This window comes from Ctenopharyngodon idella, chromosome 3, assembly GCF_019924925.1.
Source record: "Ctenopharyngodon idella isolate HZGC_01 chromosome 3, HZGC01, whole genome shotgun sequence".
Classification (NCBI taxonomy): domain Eukaryota; kingdom Metazoa; phylum Chordata; class Actinopteri; order Cypriniformes; family Xenocyprididae; genus Ctenopharyngodon; species Ctenopharyngodon idella.
In genome coordinates, this window is record NC_067222.1 from 14,546,153 (window position 1) to 14,560,344 (window position 14,192).

Genomic DNA, 14,192 nt, shown 5'->3' on the forward strand with positions numbered 1-14,192 from the left:
TTAGTCTTAGAGCAGTCTTAGGCTTAGAGAGACGTATTGCAGATGAGCAAACACAGATGTAAATGGACGTCTCTGAGATGAAGGTGTGCTATCAGGGGGTGTGATTTTTTTTTTCTCAGATCTTAATTTTTGAGGCCATGAATATTTAAGCATGATACATGTGTTAAATGTGAAGGTAAAATATAACAAAAATAAAGACCATCATAATAATGATATTGGTCTATTAGAACAGTTTACCATCTGCAGACCCCTTTATATACGTACTTTCAATATTCATTTCAAACCTTGAAATTTACTGACTGGAACACGGACCCATCTCCAAACACGCACACTAACTTCTATTCACTGTAGTTCTCAGTGCTTTAGAAATAATAAACATAATTTCAGATGTCTGACACTGCCAGGGCGCCATCTAGTGGCTGCCAAAACCTCACTGAACACACGCACTGACCCCAATGTAACTCTGCTGGAGCTGAACAGGATTGCTAGAGTCTGGAGGATCAGATGAGTTGCTGTCTTCCAGACTGCTCATAGCTGGTCTAGCAGGCTGGTTTTGAGGGGGGTTGACCACTCTTTTTGTTTAACTGTCAGGCTGTGACCACTGACCAGCTGAACACCAGCTAGGCCAGAACAAAAACAAACCAAGACCTGCTAACCGGCTCAGGCTGGTTTTAGCGTTTTTTTCTCACACAATCACAAGACAACGATACAATTATTTCACTCACCTCTCATGTAGAAATCCAAAACGTCCTTTGAAATATTCGTGTTAAAATAGTTTGCTAAAAAATACGATTGCTTTAGGTAGGCATAACTTTCATCTTTCTGATGAACACAATCAGAGAAATATTAATAAATATCCTGACGCATCCGAGCTTTATAATGGCAGTGAACTGGACCAACGAGTATGAGCTGAAGAAAGTGTCTCCATCCACATCCATCCATCATAAATGTACTCCACTCGGCTCCGGGGGTTAATAAAGGCCTTCTGAAGCGAAGAGATGTGTTTGTGTAAAAAAAAAATATATCCATATTTAACAAGTTATGAAGTAAAATATCTAGCTTCCACCAGATCGCCTTCCGTATTCAAGTTACGAAGAAAGTGTGATGATGAAAGATTAAAGATGTTATAAATAATATATAGTAATAATAATAATACAACCTGCTAATCATGCTAGCAACACCCTAGTACTTGAACTGAGTACCTTATCAACACCTTAGCAACCACTCAGAATACCTTAGATACCCTAGCAACCACATAGCAACACCCAAGCAAACAACCTGAGTACCCTAGCAACCGCATAGCAACACCTTAACAACCACCCGGAGTTCCTTAGCATCTGCATAACAACACCTTAGCAACCACTCAGAATACCTTAGCAATACCAACCCAGGTACCCTAGCAAGCGCATAGCAACACCCTAGCAACCACCCCGAGTACCTTAGAAACTGCATAACAACACCCTAGCAATCGCATAGCAACACCCTAGCAACCACTGTGAGTACCTTAACAACCGCACAGCAACACCTTAGCAACCACACCAAATATCTCAGCAACTGTAAAGCAACACCCTAGCAACCACCTAGAATATCCTGGCAACTGCATAGAACACACTAGCAACTAATATGAATACCCTGGCAACCACATAGCAACAGCCTAGCAACCACCCTAAGTGCCTTAGCAACCACATAGCGACACCCTAGAAACCACCCAGAATGCCCTAGCACCCACATAGCAACATGTCACTCAGAATACCATAGCTATACACTAGCAATTGCATAGCAACACCATTTTTTATTTTGTGGGCACAGTGGTCTAGGGCCAGCCCACATCAAACCTAAACAGGCCCAGTGCAGGCTTGCCCAGACGAGGCCTACAGCTTTGGGCTCACTGCGGGCTGTAAGTTGTGAAGTGGAGCCTCCATGGATCGGACTTGTTTGTTCAGCACATCCCACAGATGCTCCATTGGATTGAGATCTGGGGAATTCAGAGGCCAAGTCAACACCTCAAACTCATTGTTGTGAACACCCCACAAGAGCTGCAGTTTTGGAGATGCTCTGACCCAGTTGTCTAGCCGTCGCAATTTGGCCCTTGTCAAACTCGCTCAAATCGTTACGCTTGCCCTTTTTTCTGCTTCTAATACATCAACTTTGAGGACAAAATGTTCACTTGCTGCCTAATATATCCACCCACTAACAGGTGCCGTGATGAAGAGATAATCAGTGTTATTCACTTCACCTGTCAGTGCTCATAATGTTATGCCTGATCGGTGTACATATATATATATATATATATTCTGGAGGTTTAAGTTTCATTGCTCAATATAAAAAATTATTTTCCAGTGCACTATATTTCTGCTGGTTTTCACACTTCATCTCTCTCGCACACACATTCACATGCAAATACACACAAACATCATCATCGTTTTGACACTTGTGGCTCCTGAAGGCATCAGTGACGTCTGAAACTGTTTATGAATGTCTGTTTTAGCAGAAACGTATTAAACCACAGTGTGTTTAAAGGTTAAAGTGTCTCTACACTTCAGTTCTTCTCTCTTATCGACTCTCAATTGATCACTTGCTACTATATTTGCACAAAAATGCATGTTTAGTCAATGTAAATCATTCAGATCGCTGCACTGAACTCATCTGTGGTTGTTTTGCTGTGGTGAGTCGGTTGACCGACACACCTGACGTCTGTGGTTTGGTTGAGTGTGGTTTGTGTGGACAGATCTCAACCAAACGACCAACTGAATCTGAGTTTAACAGCAGAAAGATGAATGTAGTGACACTTGATCAGGCCAAACATCTGTGGATTCAACCGACATGTGTGAACAAATGTGCTCAAGTATATGTGATGAGAGATAAAGATCAAACTAAGAGCAGAGTGGAATATAAACTGAAGAAATGACTCAAGTTCACACATTTATTTTTGCGACCACGTGATCAGTTTATTTTTCGTCTCATTTCACACTCATCATTGTTTCCACTCCAGTGGTCAGCGTCTTCTTCGAACTGTTCAAGTGTGTTTTCACAGCTGTGATGAGATCAATGTTTCTCTGGTATACTCAATAAGCAACTCCATAGGAACAACTCTGAGTACCTTAGCAACCACATAACAACACTCTAACATGCTACCAACATAAATCATTCTAACCTGCTAACAGCTGCTAATCAAGATAGCAATGTGTTAAATTATGTTAGCAACGTGGGGGGCTATTCACATCCCTGCAAACATGTCCCTGCGGGGCCTATACTGGCTTTTTGCGGGCACAGTGGGCTAGGGCCGGCCCACAACAAACCTAAACAGGCCCGGTGCGGGCTTGCCCAGGCAAGGCCTACAGCTTTGGGCTCACTGCGAGCTCCTTGAAATCATTCTACATGCTGATAGTGTGCAAAGCTACATCTGATGACAATAAAATCTTTCTGTAGGCCTGTGCCTTCTCCTTTGTGTCAGTATCAAATATAAGAGTGATGCTAACATTAAAGTTCGACATTAAGCCTTGTTTTGAGCTTGTCCTTTGGACAACTAAATTGGTCATTTACTTGTCAAAAAAAAGTAGCTTGCTTGGAAAAAAATAGGATTTTTTTGTGTGTTGTACATATAATTTATTCTGAAACAAGCAACATTCTCATCAGTATTTTATCAGCAGTGACATATTTAAATCTGCATATTTATGTTATTTACCCTGGGGGTATTTTATTAACCTTTATAAAGGGCATTTCCCTCCGAATCTAATTCAATTTATGTTTAATCTTTTATTTCAAATTCTTACATTTGATCAATTAAAATAGTAAGACACTATAGGGCTGTTACCAAATTAAATAATGTACACTGAAAAAGTACAACTACATTTTTGAATATACAAATAAGAAATGTTGGTGGGAAATTTATACTTTTAAACATGAAATTAAACCGCCAGTAGATGGTGGCAAGTGACCATCTTATTGGGTGAGCCACTGAGTCATTTATTCAAATGATTCAGGCTGAATCAAGAATGAAGTAGTTGTTTATGATTGGGCCATTGAATCTTCACTCAACCGGTTTGTTCAAAACGTTGAATCATTCAAAACGGCTGAGCGTAGCTGTGAGATGCGCTGGTTCTGCTTTGTTTGGAACTATTTTCGCTGCTACAATAGAACAGAAACAGGCAATATTGCACTTAAAACGTAAGTAATTAATATTAACTACTTGTTTACTGAACTTTTGTATGAAATTAGTGTCAATTTCAATCAAGGTGACATTCAGGAATTCAGCACGGTCGTGTGATGCTTAACTTTATCATATGTCGTAAATAGCTAGCTATAAAGACCCCACATATTGAATTTTTATTGCAACATGATAACTGATTTTCTTTGCGTGAGCAGAGCTCATTTGTTTTGAATTCTCCTCAAGAGGTTACGTGCGCCTCAACAGCGCAATTAGGCTATCACCGCCAATGTACATATATTGCTATATCCACTATCAATCACCACTTTAGCTAAAACAATCATTCTCGTGTTTTGGTTGTTATTGACATTTTAATCAAGCTATTTATCTGGTCAGGCAAGTATAATTCTCTTTCACATCAAAAAATCCCGGACAAGCGTATGTCAAGCCCTGCAAGCCTATGTGCTGGGGCTCAGCCCCGGACGGCCCTGGCCCAATTTAACCCCTGCTGACATATCTGTCTAGATCTCAGCATCTTCACTTATTACAATCCAGTTTGACTATTTCTTTCATACTAAACTTTTAGATGTTTTATTGAAAATAGTACATTTTGAAGTCACCGTTATGGAGGTCAGTGTTTGCTTTAGTTGGGCTCTTGACCCTTGACTTCCTAACTTTAATGTTTCTCTGGCTGCTGTAACTGTGTGTTTCTGAAACACATTTGTTTCAACAAAAACTGCAAGAGAAACTCTGGTTAGATGAAGTTGATTACTTTATTGATGATTCAATCATCATGCAGTGGTCAGAATCAGAGAGATTTATATTTTACAGAGTATGATTTAGGGAATGATTCAGTGGCAGATGCTCCTGCAGTCATTGACTATTTCTTTTTTAAGAATCATTAACTGTTATTTTCATTAATGGTAAATGTTTGGCACCCTGTGCTGGCAGATTTATAGTTGTAGATTAATATTGAGGGCCCAGTGGGGGCTTTCCGGGGTTAAGTGAGGGCTGCCTGTGCAGGACCAGTGCTAAGGGGCCAACGTTTTGCCAATGAGCAAATTCTCAGGTTCCCTGCGCTGGCAGCCTGCATGATGAAGAGTTAATCAGTATTATTAACTTCACCTTTTTGTGTCCATAATGTTATGCCTGATCAGTGTACATTATATTTATTTATTTATTTATTTATTCTGGAGGTTTAAGTTGTAGGGGGTCTAATTGAGTTTCATTGCTCAATATTAAAAATAATTTTCAGTGCACTGTATTTCTGCTGGTTTTCACACTTCATCTCTCTCTCACACACATTCACATGCAAATACACACAAACATCGTCACATTTTTGACACTTGTGGCTCTTGAAGGCATCAGTGACGTCTGAAACTGTTTATGAATATCTGTTTTAGCAGAAGCGTATTAAACCACAGTGTGTTTAAAGGTTAAAGTGTCTCTACACTTACAGTTCTTCTCTCTTATCGACTGTCAATTGATCACTTGCTATTATATTTGCACAAAAATGCATGTTTAGTCGATGTAAATCATTCAGATCGCTGCACTGAACTCATCTGTGGTTGTTTTGCTGTGGTGAGTCGGTTGACCGACACACCTGACGTCTGTGGTTTGGTTGAGTGTGGTTTGTGTGGACAGATCTCAACCAAACGACCAACTGAATCTGAGTTTAACAGCTGAAAGATGAATGTAGTGACACTTGATCAGGCCAAACATCTGTGGATTCAACCGACATGTGTGAACAAATGTGCTCAAGTATATGTGATAAGAGATAAAGATCAAACTAAGAGCAGAGTGGAATATAAACTGAAGAAATGACTCAAGTTCACACATTTATTTTTGCCACCGTGTGATCAGTTTATTTTTCTTCTCATTTCACACTCATTGTTTCCACTCCAGTGGTCAGCGTCTCTTTAGCGCTGTTTAACAGTGTGTTTTCACCCACAGCCGTGATGAGATCAATGTTTGTCAGCTTTTAAAAGATATTTTTAAAGTTTAAATGTGAATTCACTGAATATTACACCAATAGTTTTCCTTTTGAATGGTCTGGTAGTTTCTCTAGTGTTTATTATATGGATAAAAGTGTCTGCTAAATGATTAAATGTAAGTAAATGTAGAATCCAGAAACAAAACGAAGTGGTTTAATATCTTGAAAAGCAGTGCATGTTATTGTCAGTGGGATATTGTGTATGGATCTGTTATTCTCAGTGGTTATATCAGTCTTGGTGCTCATGTGAAGCTAAATCAAGACACCTGAAATAGTTTTAACTGTGTTTACATGTATTTATTTTTCAAGACTAACAGCATAATTGTGTAAAATCACATAAACAGTGAGTAGAAATGCATGTGAAAAAGACAAAAAGGAGGCTGAAGAATTTAAAAATTATATTAAAGCATTTTTATTTAAAATTGTACAAAAGAAGGCATGTAGAAATGTGGAAAAATGTGAAATATAGATATATCTTGCATATAAACTTTTAAGAACTTTATAAAATGTCACAGAGAGAGAGAGAGAGAGAGAGAGAGAGAGCTGTCAGTGAAATAACACATTAGTTGGTGCTTCAACAGAGACAAACAAGACTGACAAATCTATTGAAAACATGATTTGTTCACGCCATGTCGTGATTACTGTTATGACGAGATGAGAAACACATGATTTTATTTGTTCATGTCATCAGATTCAGAATTATGTGCTTCTGTCACAACATTATTAATCCCAAAATGAATCTCCAGCAGTCAGGAAGAAGTTGGAGCTCTCAGAAAATTACAAATTACAAATTATAATTTATGGTAATTACAGTAAATATGATGTGGCGTGAACACAACAAGCATAAATAAAATAAATCAAAAACACTGTTAAAATCTCCTCAATTAAAATCCATTAATATGACATTATTAATGTATAATATTTGACCTTTTGACATGGACTGTGAACACCACAGCCATTAACTGACAAAAATCCTTCACAGAAACTTTATATTAAATAAAACACAAATAAAAGCACATTTGGAACAACAGTGTTTCTTTTCTTTTTGTTTTCTTTTTTTTCTTTTTTGATTTCATTTATTACTTATCCCTGAGTCTTAAAAAATTATTACTTTAAAAAAATAAAATAAATAAATAAAAAAGGCTTAATATTACATAATTTGGTCACAATTAAAAAATGAGAAAAAAAATAAATATTAAAATATATAAAATATTATATAATTATATATAGTTTTTCCATAATATTTGTAATTTAATGTAATTTAATTATTTAATGTAATTTAATAATATCTGTAACAGAAGACATCTGACTCAATACAAAACAAGTGCTGGATGTCATTCAGCTAATATGATGCAGGGGCGGTATTTATGTATAACTTCAAACTTATTGGGAAATCTTTCAGATGATCAAGATCCGATCAACATCTCGAGACTCCTGCATACACCACATTATCCTCCTCTGTAGCTCTCTGAAAGAAAACACAAAAGCACCGTTCATCAATGTATTCATCACATTATTGGCACATCTATCAATCCTCTTTCCACAAGCACAGAAAATACAGCAGAAATACTTTTCCTCACAACGGGTCCCAAGTGTTTTGGAGAATGCAGGATATCCTTATAAAAAAAAAGAAGTTTATTCAAGTGTGCTATTAGTTTACTTCTTTTAAACTAAAAACAAGAGAGTATACTTTCAGTCTACTTTGTATGTACTTCTCAGAAGTAAACTTAAAATCACATTAAAGTATACTTGACTTATACTAACAGAAAAACTATATTTGGCCTATACTTCTACTCCAGCAATCCATGTTTTGTTGTTATATGTTAGGGGGCGCTATTATAAATCTTGTAAATCAAATAAAAACACAAGCGTAATTCAAATTATACACATTCGTCTCCAGGAAAGGATCAGATCGGAAAATTTTCAAATTGTATAATAGAGTGTGAGAGGAAGGAAGACTACCAAAAGCTTGGAAAGAATCTATAATAATTCCTATAAGGAAGCAGGGAAAAGACCCTTCAAAACCTTCTAATTATAGACCAATAGCTCTTACGTTGCATGTTTGTAAAATTATGGAAAGGATGATTACGGAAAGGTTGACAAATTTATTGGAAAAGAGAGGAATAATGGAACAATAGATCAGAACCCAATATTCCCAGTATATACAGATGAATCAAAAGATCCAGAGCGTCAGATAACTGGGGCTGCTTTTTTAGTTCCAGGCAGTGAAATCAGTGGAATAAAGTGAAGTTCAAATAATTTGGCAGTCTGTACTGTAGAAATGATAGCAGTAGAATAATGTTAGGTCATTCAAATTTAAATAACACACTTAAAATGAAAACAATGTCATGCTGAAGAAACACCACATGTGATTCTTGAATGTATGAAGTATGAACAAGAAAGGAACAATATGATAGAAGAAATAAAGAAAAATGGAATTCAAGAATTAAAGGTTTAAATAAAATGATCAAGTGAAAATAGTAAAAAATAGTATAAAGCTATAAAGAATAAAGTATAAAGAATAAATAGTAAATTTTTCTTTGATTTTATTAGGGAAACGGTGCTGATAAATACAATATAAATCTCTGTTCCACATTGAATCCAGTTCAGAGTTAGTGTTTTTCTCAGATTTTTGTTCAAAATGTTGTTTATTTGTTTATTTATTAAACTTACATTCAAGTGTTGATAAAAAAAAATTGCATGAAGCTTAAAATGATTTGTCGATGTTGTTATCATTTAAAAGCAGAGGCCGCGTTCTTTTTTTTGATATACTGTATTGTATGTTCAGATATTCATATAACAAATTATTCTGGGGGCCATGAAAGTTTTGTGAAAATGATCAAAAAAAATGTTGGTGCTGTCTGGCAACTATTTAAAAAAAAATGCTGGTGGGGAAGAGTTCAAGTACAGTTAAAGGTATATTTCATATATAAAATGCAATACTTAAATATAGGGACATAGTAGCATAAAGTATGATGTTGAGTTCACTTAAAAAAAAGCTTACAAGTATACTTGCTGTATAAAACTACTAAACTAGTAGTTTACTGAGAGAATACTTTAAAGGCCCACTGAAGTGTCTCGGAAAGCACAGCTTTATTCACTGTGTTGATGTAATTTCCAATGAAACAGGAAGACAGGGCAGGATATATCTAGAAGCTCCTCCCCTTTTTAAAGAATAGCCAATAGCGTTTTGCCTAGATCACAGCTCGGCCAGAGCCGTTGAGCTCATAAAACCCAATTTTCCTCATAATCTCTAACCGTTTCTCCTGCATATTTTTTTTTAAAAAATATAGCATTGTTTGTAGAATTCAAATGTGTCTGAACGTTTTGTGGTCTGAGCCGACTCACACGTGTGATTCACTCTGTGTTCTCGTGTCTCTGGACCAGAGCAGACTGCTCATGCTTTGGCAGTTCATGTGACACTAACATGTAAACAGACTTCATGCGCATTCAAGAAAAGCATAAGTCTGAATCGTTCCCTATCCTCTATATAGTGCACTATATGCCATTCACCACATAGAAACTAGTAAATGTATGAACAAATGGCCGGTTTCAGCCGAGGCTTCAGCATCTGTTAATAGTGTAGGAGGAGGCGGGACTTCAGATTCTAGAGAGCATTTGATTGGTCATAAGATTTGATGAGAAGCTGAAGTGTGATGTGATGTCATGAAAATCCGTGATCCATTTTAACGGAAGTGAGAGACTGTAAGTTTTGAATGCTTATATCTAAATGCGAATTTTGTCATTGTTTTGGATCACACCAGCTTATTCATAATTTTAATTAGTAAAATATCAGAATACCTATAAGTTCACTTCTATCTTCTTTGATGACCACCTGACCTTCAAAGAACACATTGCAAAGACGAGCTCGGTCATGCAGATTTGTACTAAACAACATCAGGAAAATCAGGCCTGTTCTAACACAACATGCAACATAACTTTTCGTCCAGGCCCTGGTCATTTCTAGGCTTGATTACTGCAATGCTCTTCTGGCTGGACTTCCATCATGCACAATCAAGCCTCTACAAATGATTCAGAACGCTGCAGCACGTCTTGTCTTTAACGAGCCCAAAAGAGCCCACGTCACGCTTCTCTCCTTCTCTCTGCACTGGCTACCACCTGCTGCTCGCATCAAGTTCAAGGCGTTGACGCTTGCTTACAGATCTACCACAGGCTCAGCACCCTCCTACTTCCACTCACTCTTACGAGTCTACGCTCATTAAAAGAGCGAAGGCTTGTGGTACCATCACAGAGAGGCACGAAATCACTCTCCAGAACATTCTCATTCATTGTTCCTTGCTGGTGGAATGATCTTCCTGCCTCCATCCGGAATGCAGAATCCCTGGCAATATTCAAAAGACAGCTGAAAACTCATCTCTTTCGGGAGCACTTAACCTCCTTTATTTAACCTCCCTATTCTTTTTTTTTTTTTTTTAATCCCTCCCTATTCTGGCTTATGATACTCTGAGCACTGCCTAAGACTTGTATTGTGAGCACTTCTTGTGTCTATTTGCCTCGTCATGATGAATCGCTTGTTGTATCCCTCACTTGTAAGTCGCTTTGGATAAAAGTGTCTGCCAAATGAATAAATGTAAATGTAAATGTAAATGTAGTATAGTTGCAGTTCAAAGTCAAAGTTTATTTATAAAGAACTTTTTTTAAAACAGCAAGTGTTTATCAAAGTGCTGTACACACATAAAATAAAAATATAAAAGATACATACAGTCAACACCATGAAAGAAGACACTAAAACACAATAAAAACAATAAAAGAAAGCAGCTCTCACATAGCGTCAAATGCCAGACTATAAAAATAAGTTTTTAGGCTAGATTTAAAAGCAGCAAGTGTTTGAGCCTGTCTAATGTAGAGGGGCAAACTATTCCAAAGCTTCGGGGCAGCCGCTGCAAAGGCTTGGTCACCCCTGCTCTTCAACTTTACCTGTGGGACAGCTAAAAGCAAATGGTCAGCAGACCTAAGTGCTCTTAACGGAGCATGCAGATTGATCAAATCCGAAAGATACCTTGGTGCTAAACCATTAAGAGATTTAAAAACAAGTACCAAAAATTTAAAATGAATCCTATAATGGACAGGTAGCCAGTGAAGAGACACGAGAACGGGGGTGATGTGTTCCCGCTTTCGTGTACCCGTCAACAGGCGAGCTGCATTCTGGACCATCTGCAGTCTGGAGAGAGAGGCCTGACTAATACCTAAATAGAGGCCATTACAATAATCTGTGCGACTTGAAATAAAAATATGTACAATTCTTTTAAAGTCTTTAAGAGACAAGAAAGATTTCACCTTGGTGTGTTGTCTCAATTGGAAAAAAACTAGATTTAACTACCGAGTTAATCTGTTTGTCTAATTTAAAAAAAACACTCCATGATAACACCCAAGTTTTTTACATAGGGCTTCACAAATGGTTTCAATCCACCAAGGTTTAAATCTACTGACTCACAGCTACCCCCCGGCATAAACAACATAACTTCTGTTTTCTTTTCATCAAAATTGAGGAAATTTAGTGCCATCCAGTTCATACTAAAAACGTAGATTTAAACTAGTTGGGTCCTCAAATCTTACTACTGTTACACTTAAAGTATACTTAAAAGTTTATACTAAAAAGTGGACCAATTTACTCCCAAGCAGTATTGAAATAGTACACTACAAGTACTGCTAGTACAAAGTATACTTACTACATAAAGTATACTTAAAAATATACTTGAACATTACTTAAGAATTTTTTAGCATACTTCTTTGTAAGGGTAAGGATGGATTTCATGTAGTATTTCAGTATGTTTCTATTTGTTTAATTATTTATTTAATTTTTTTCTAAAATATTCAGGTAGTGACAACTGCATATAAAAAAATTCTAAGCAATTATGAAACTGAACTGAACAATTAACTGTTAATGTAATACACCTCACTTTCAGTTTCCGTAAATGTTGGTTTGAAAGCTGCCAGTAAATCCACAAAAGAAGAATTCCCGTCAAAATCAAATAAGCTGCTGCTGTGAATAAGGTCTGTAGGCCTAAACTGGAAATAAGCGACATACCAAAATATCATGACGTGCACATGCCTACTTTATTATATCCATAATCTCCATAAACAGGTGGTCCGTGAAAAAGTATAAGAAAAACTGTAAAAATGTATAATGATAATAATAATAAGTAAATAAATTATATTAAATAAACATGGAAAAGCCTAGAAAAAAAAACATAAAAATGTTAAATATATATATATATATATATACTTAAATAAATAAATAAATGAAACATGATTAAATTTTTAAATTAACATGATAAAAACAAAAAATAAACAAATACATTTAAAATAAATATATTAGATAGTAAGTAAATAAATAAGTGAATAAATAAATGTTAAATTAACATATGATGAAAATGTAAAAATTGAATAAAATTAAAATAAATCAATTAGATATAAATAAATAAATAAATAAATAAAATTAACTCCATAAACATACAAAAAGTCTGAGAAAAACTGTAAAAATGTATAATAATAATAATAATAATATATTAAATATATAATATATTAAATAAACATGGAAAAGTCTAGAGAAAACCATAATATAAAATTAATTAATTAAAATAAATAAATAAATAAATAAAACACTACTAAATATTAAATTAACATGATTAAAATGTAAAAATGCAGAGAAAAACTGTAAAAGAATTCAAACAAATAAGATTAAAATCTAGAGAAAACTGTAAAAAAAAAAATAAGTCAATAAATTAGATTAAAATAAATGAATAAAAAATGTTATTACAATAAAATTATTAGTTATTAGTCTATTAAATTAATGTTTATAATAAATAACATTTATTTTGAAATAAATAAATAATACATTTATCAGTATTATAGTGAGAAGAAAATAATGTAACTTCAGAAATATTTTGAGATACATAATATTACATATTCCAGTATAATAAATGGGCAGATGCATTTTAAATTTCAGGATGGTGGTCCTTATTTCCTCATATTTCAGGATCCACTTCTGAAAGTGTGAAAAGCCTGATTTAGAGGATTCACTGCTGTATTTTAAAGTTGTGTGTCAGCGGACTAATGTTTGTGTGTCTCTAAATGATGGTCTACAGTGTAAATCCACAAACACATCTACTGCTTTATAAATATATGTTGAGCTGCTGCTGTGTGTGTGAATCATTAAACACACACACACACACACACACACAGTAAAATTAGACTGAAACAACACAGAGACACACCATACACTGAAATCAAAGATCTTACCGATTTATGTCTGTTTCTTTTGTAGAATGTGGGATCAGCGTAAGTGATCTCTTCTGCTTGAGTCTCTGTTTCAACAATAATGACAGAAACAAACACTCAGAGAGATGATGTTTGAGAATTATACACACACACATATACATACAGGCAGGGCTTGACATAAACACTAAAACATAGATTTCAGCTGTGGTAAGACAGCCACTTCCACTAGACACTTTGGCGGGTGGAATATAATTTCAAATGAAAGGTAGCTAAGCTCGCCGTAGCACAAAATTACAATCCGATCACAATTCGTTATCGATTAACTTGCAGTTAGTGAAGGCGGGATCGCGCTGAATGACACATAACAGAAGCGCTCTCTCGCGCGCACGATCAGTTCTCCTCGCGCCTAAATAGTCAAATACACACACACAGATGTCAAAATGTTCATCGTGTGGAGTATCTCGCGTGGATACAGTCGGTTATGGCTTAAGTGGATGTAAACAGGTGGGTAAAAACTGGATCTGTGTCAGTATATTACGTCCATGCATTCATCAGCCCAATTATCTATATGTCATTAATGTTAATCAAACAACAGAAGAAATAAATGTTAAATAAACCTACTGTATCTGAAAAAAAGAGTTTAGGCCATTTCATTTACTATTGTAGCCTATTTGTAATTTGATAATTTGCTTCTTTGTTCTTTTTATATAGCCTAACAAAAATAACTTGATTATAAAATTTATCATATTATGGTCATATTACCCACCCCTAAAATATAATTTCCCAACAGTAAAATTGTGGCCAGTGAAA

General features: G+C 35.6%; 3 protein-coding genes across 19 annotated transcripts in view; 1 reads left to right on the forward strand and 2 right to left on the reverse strand.

Annotated features, from left to right (window-relative positions):
* The window catches only part of LOC127508049 (uncharacterized), a 422,397-nt gene that overhangs the window by 82,284 nt on the left and 325,921 nt on the right, over positions 1–14,192 (forward strand). The gene's annotated exons all lie outside the window — the stretch shown is intronic.
* LOC127508054 (60 kDa lysophospholipase-like) overlaps positions 1–14,192 on the reverse strand; it is a 213,023-nt gene that overhangs the window by 22,207 nt on the left and 176,624 nt on the right. The window lies entirely within an intron of this gene.
* Positions 6,535–14,192, reverse strand: part of LOC127508059 (SLAM family member 5-like) — a 242,511-nt gene continuing 234,853 nt past the window's right edge. For all 6 annotated transcript variants that reach the window (XM_051885637.1, XM_051885640.1, XM_051885639.1 and 3 more), the window contains exons 5-6: positions 13,404–13,468; positions 6,535–7,608 (exon numbers count right to left, since the gene is read on the reverse strand). In XM_051885637.1, the coding sequence (XP_051741597.1) occupies positions 7,558–7,608; positions 13,404–13,468 (116 nt within the window). In that variant the 3' untranslated portion in view covers positions 6,535–7,557. The remainder of the gene's footprint in view (positions 7,609–13,403; positions 13,469–14,192) is intronic.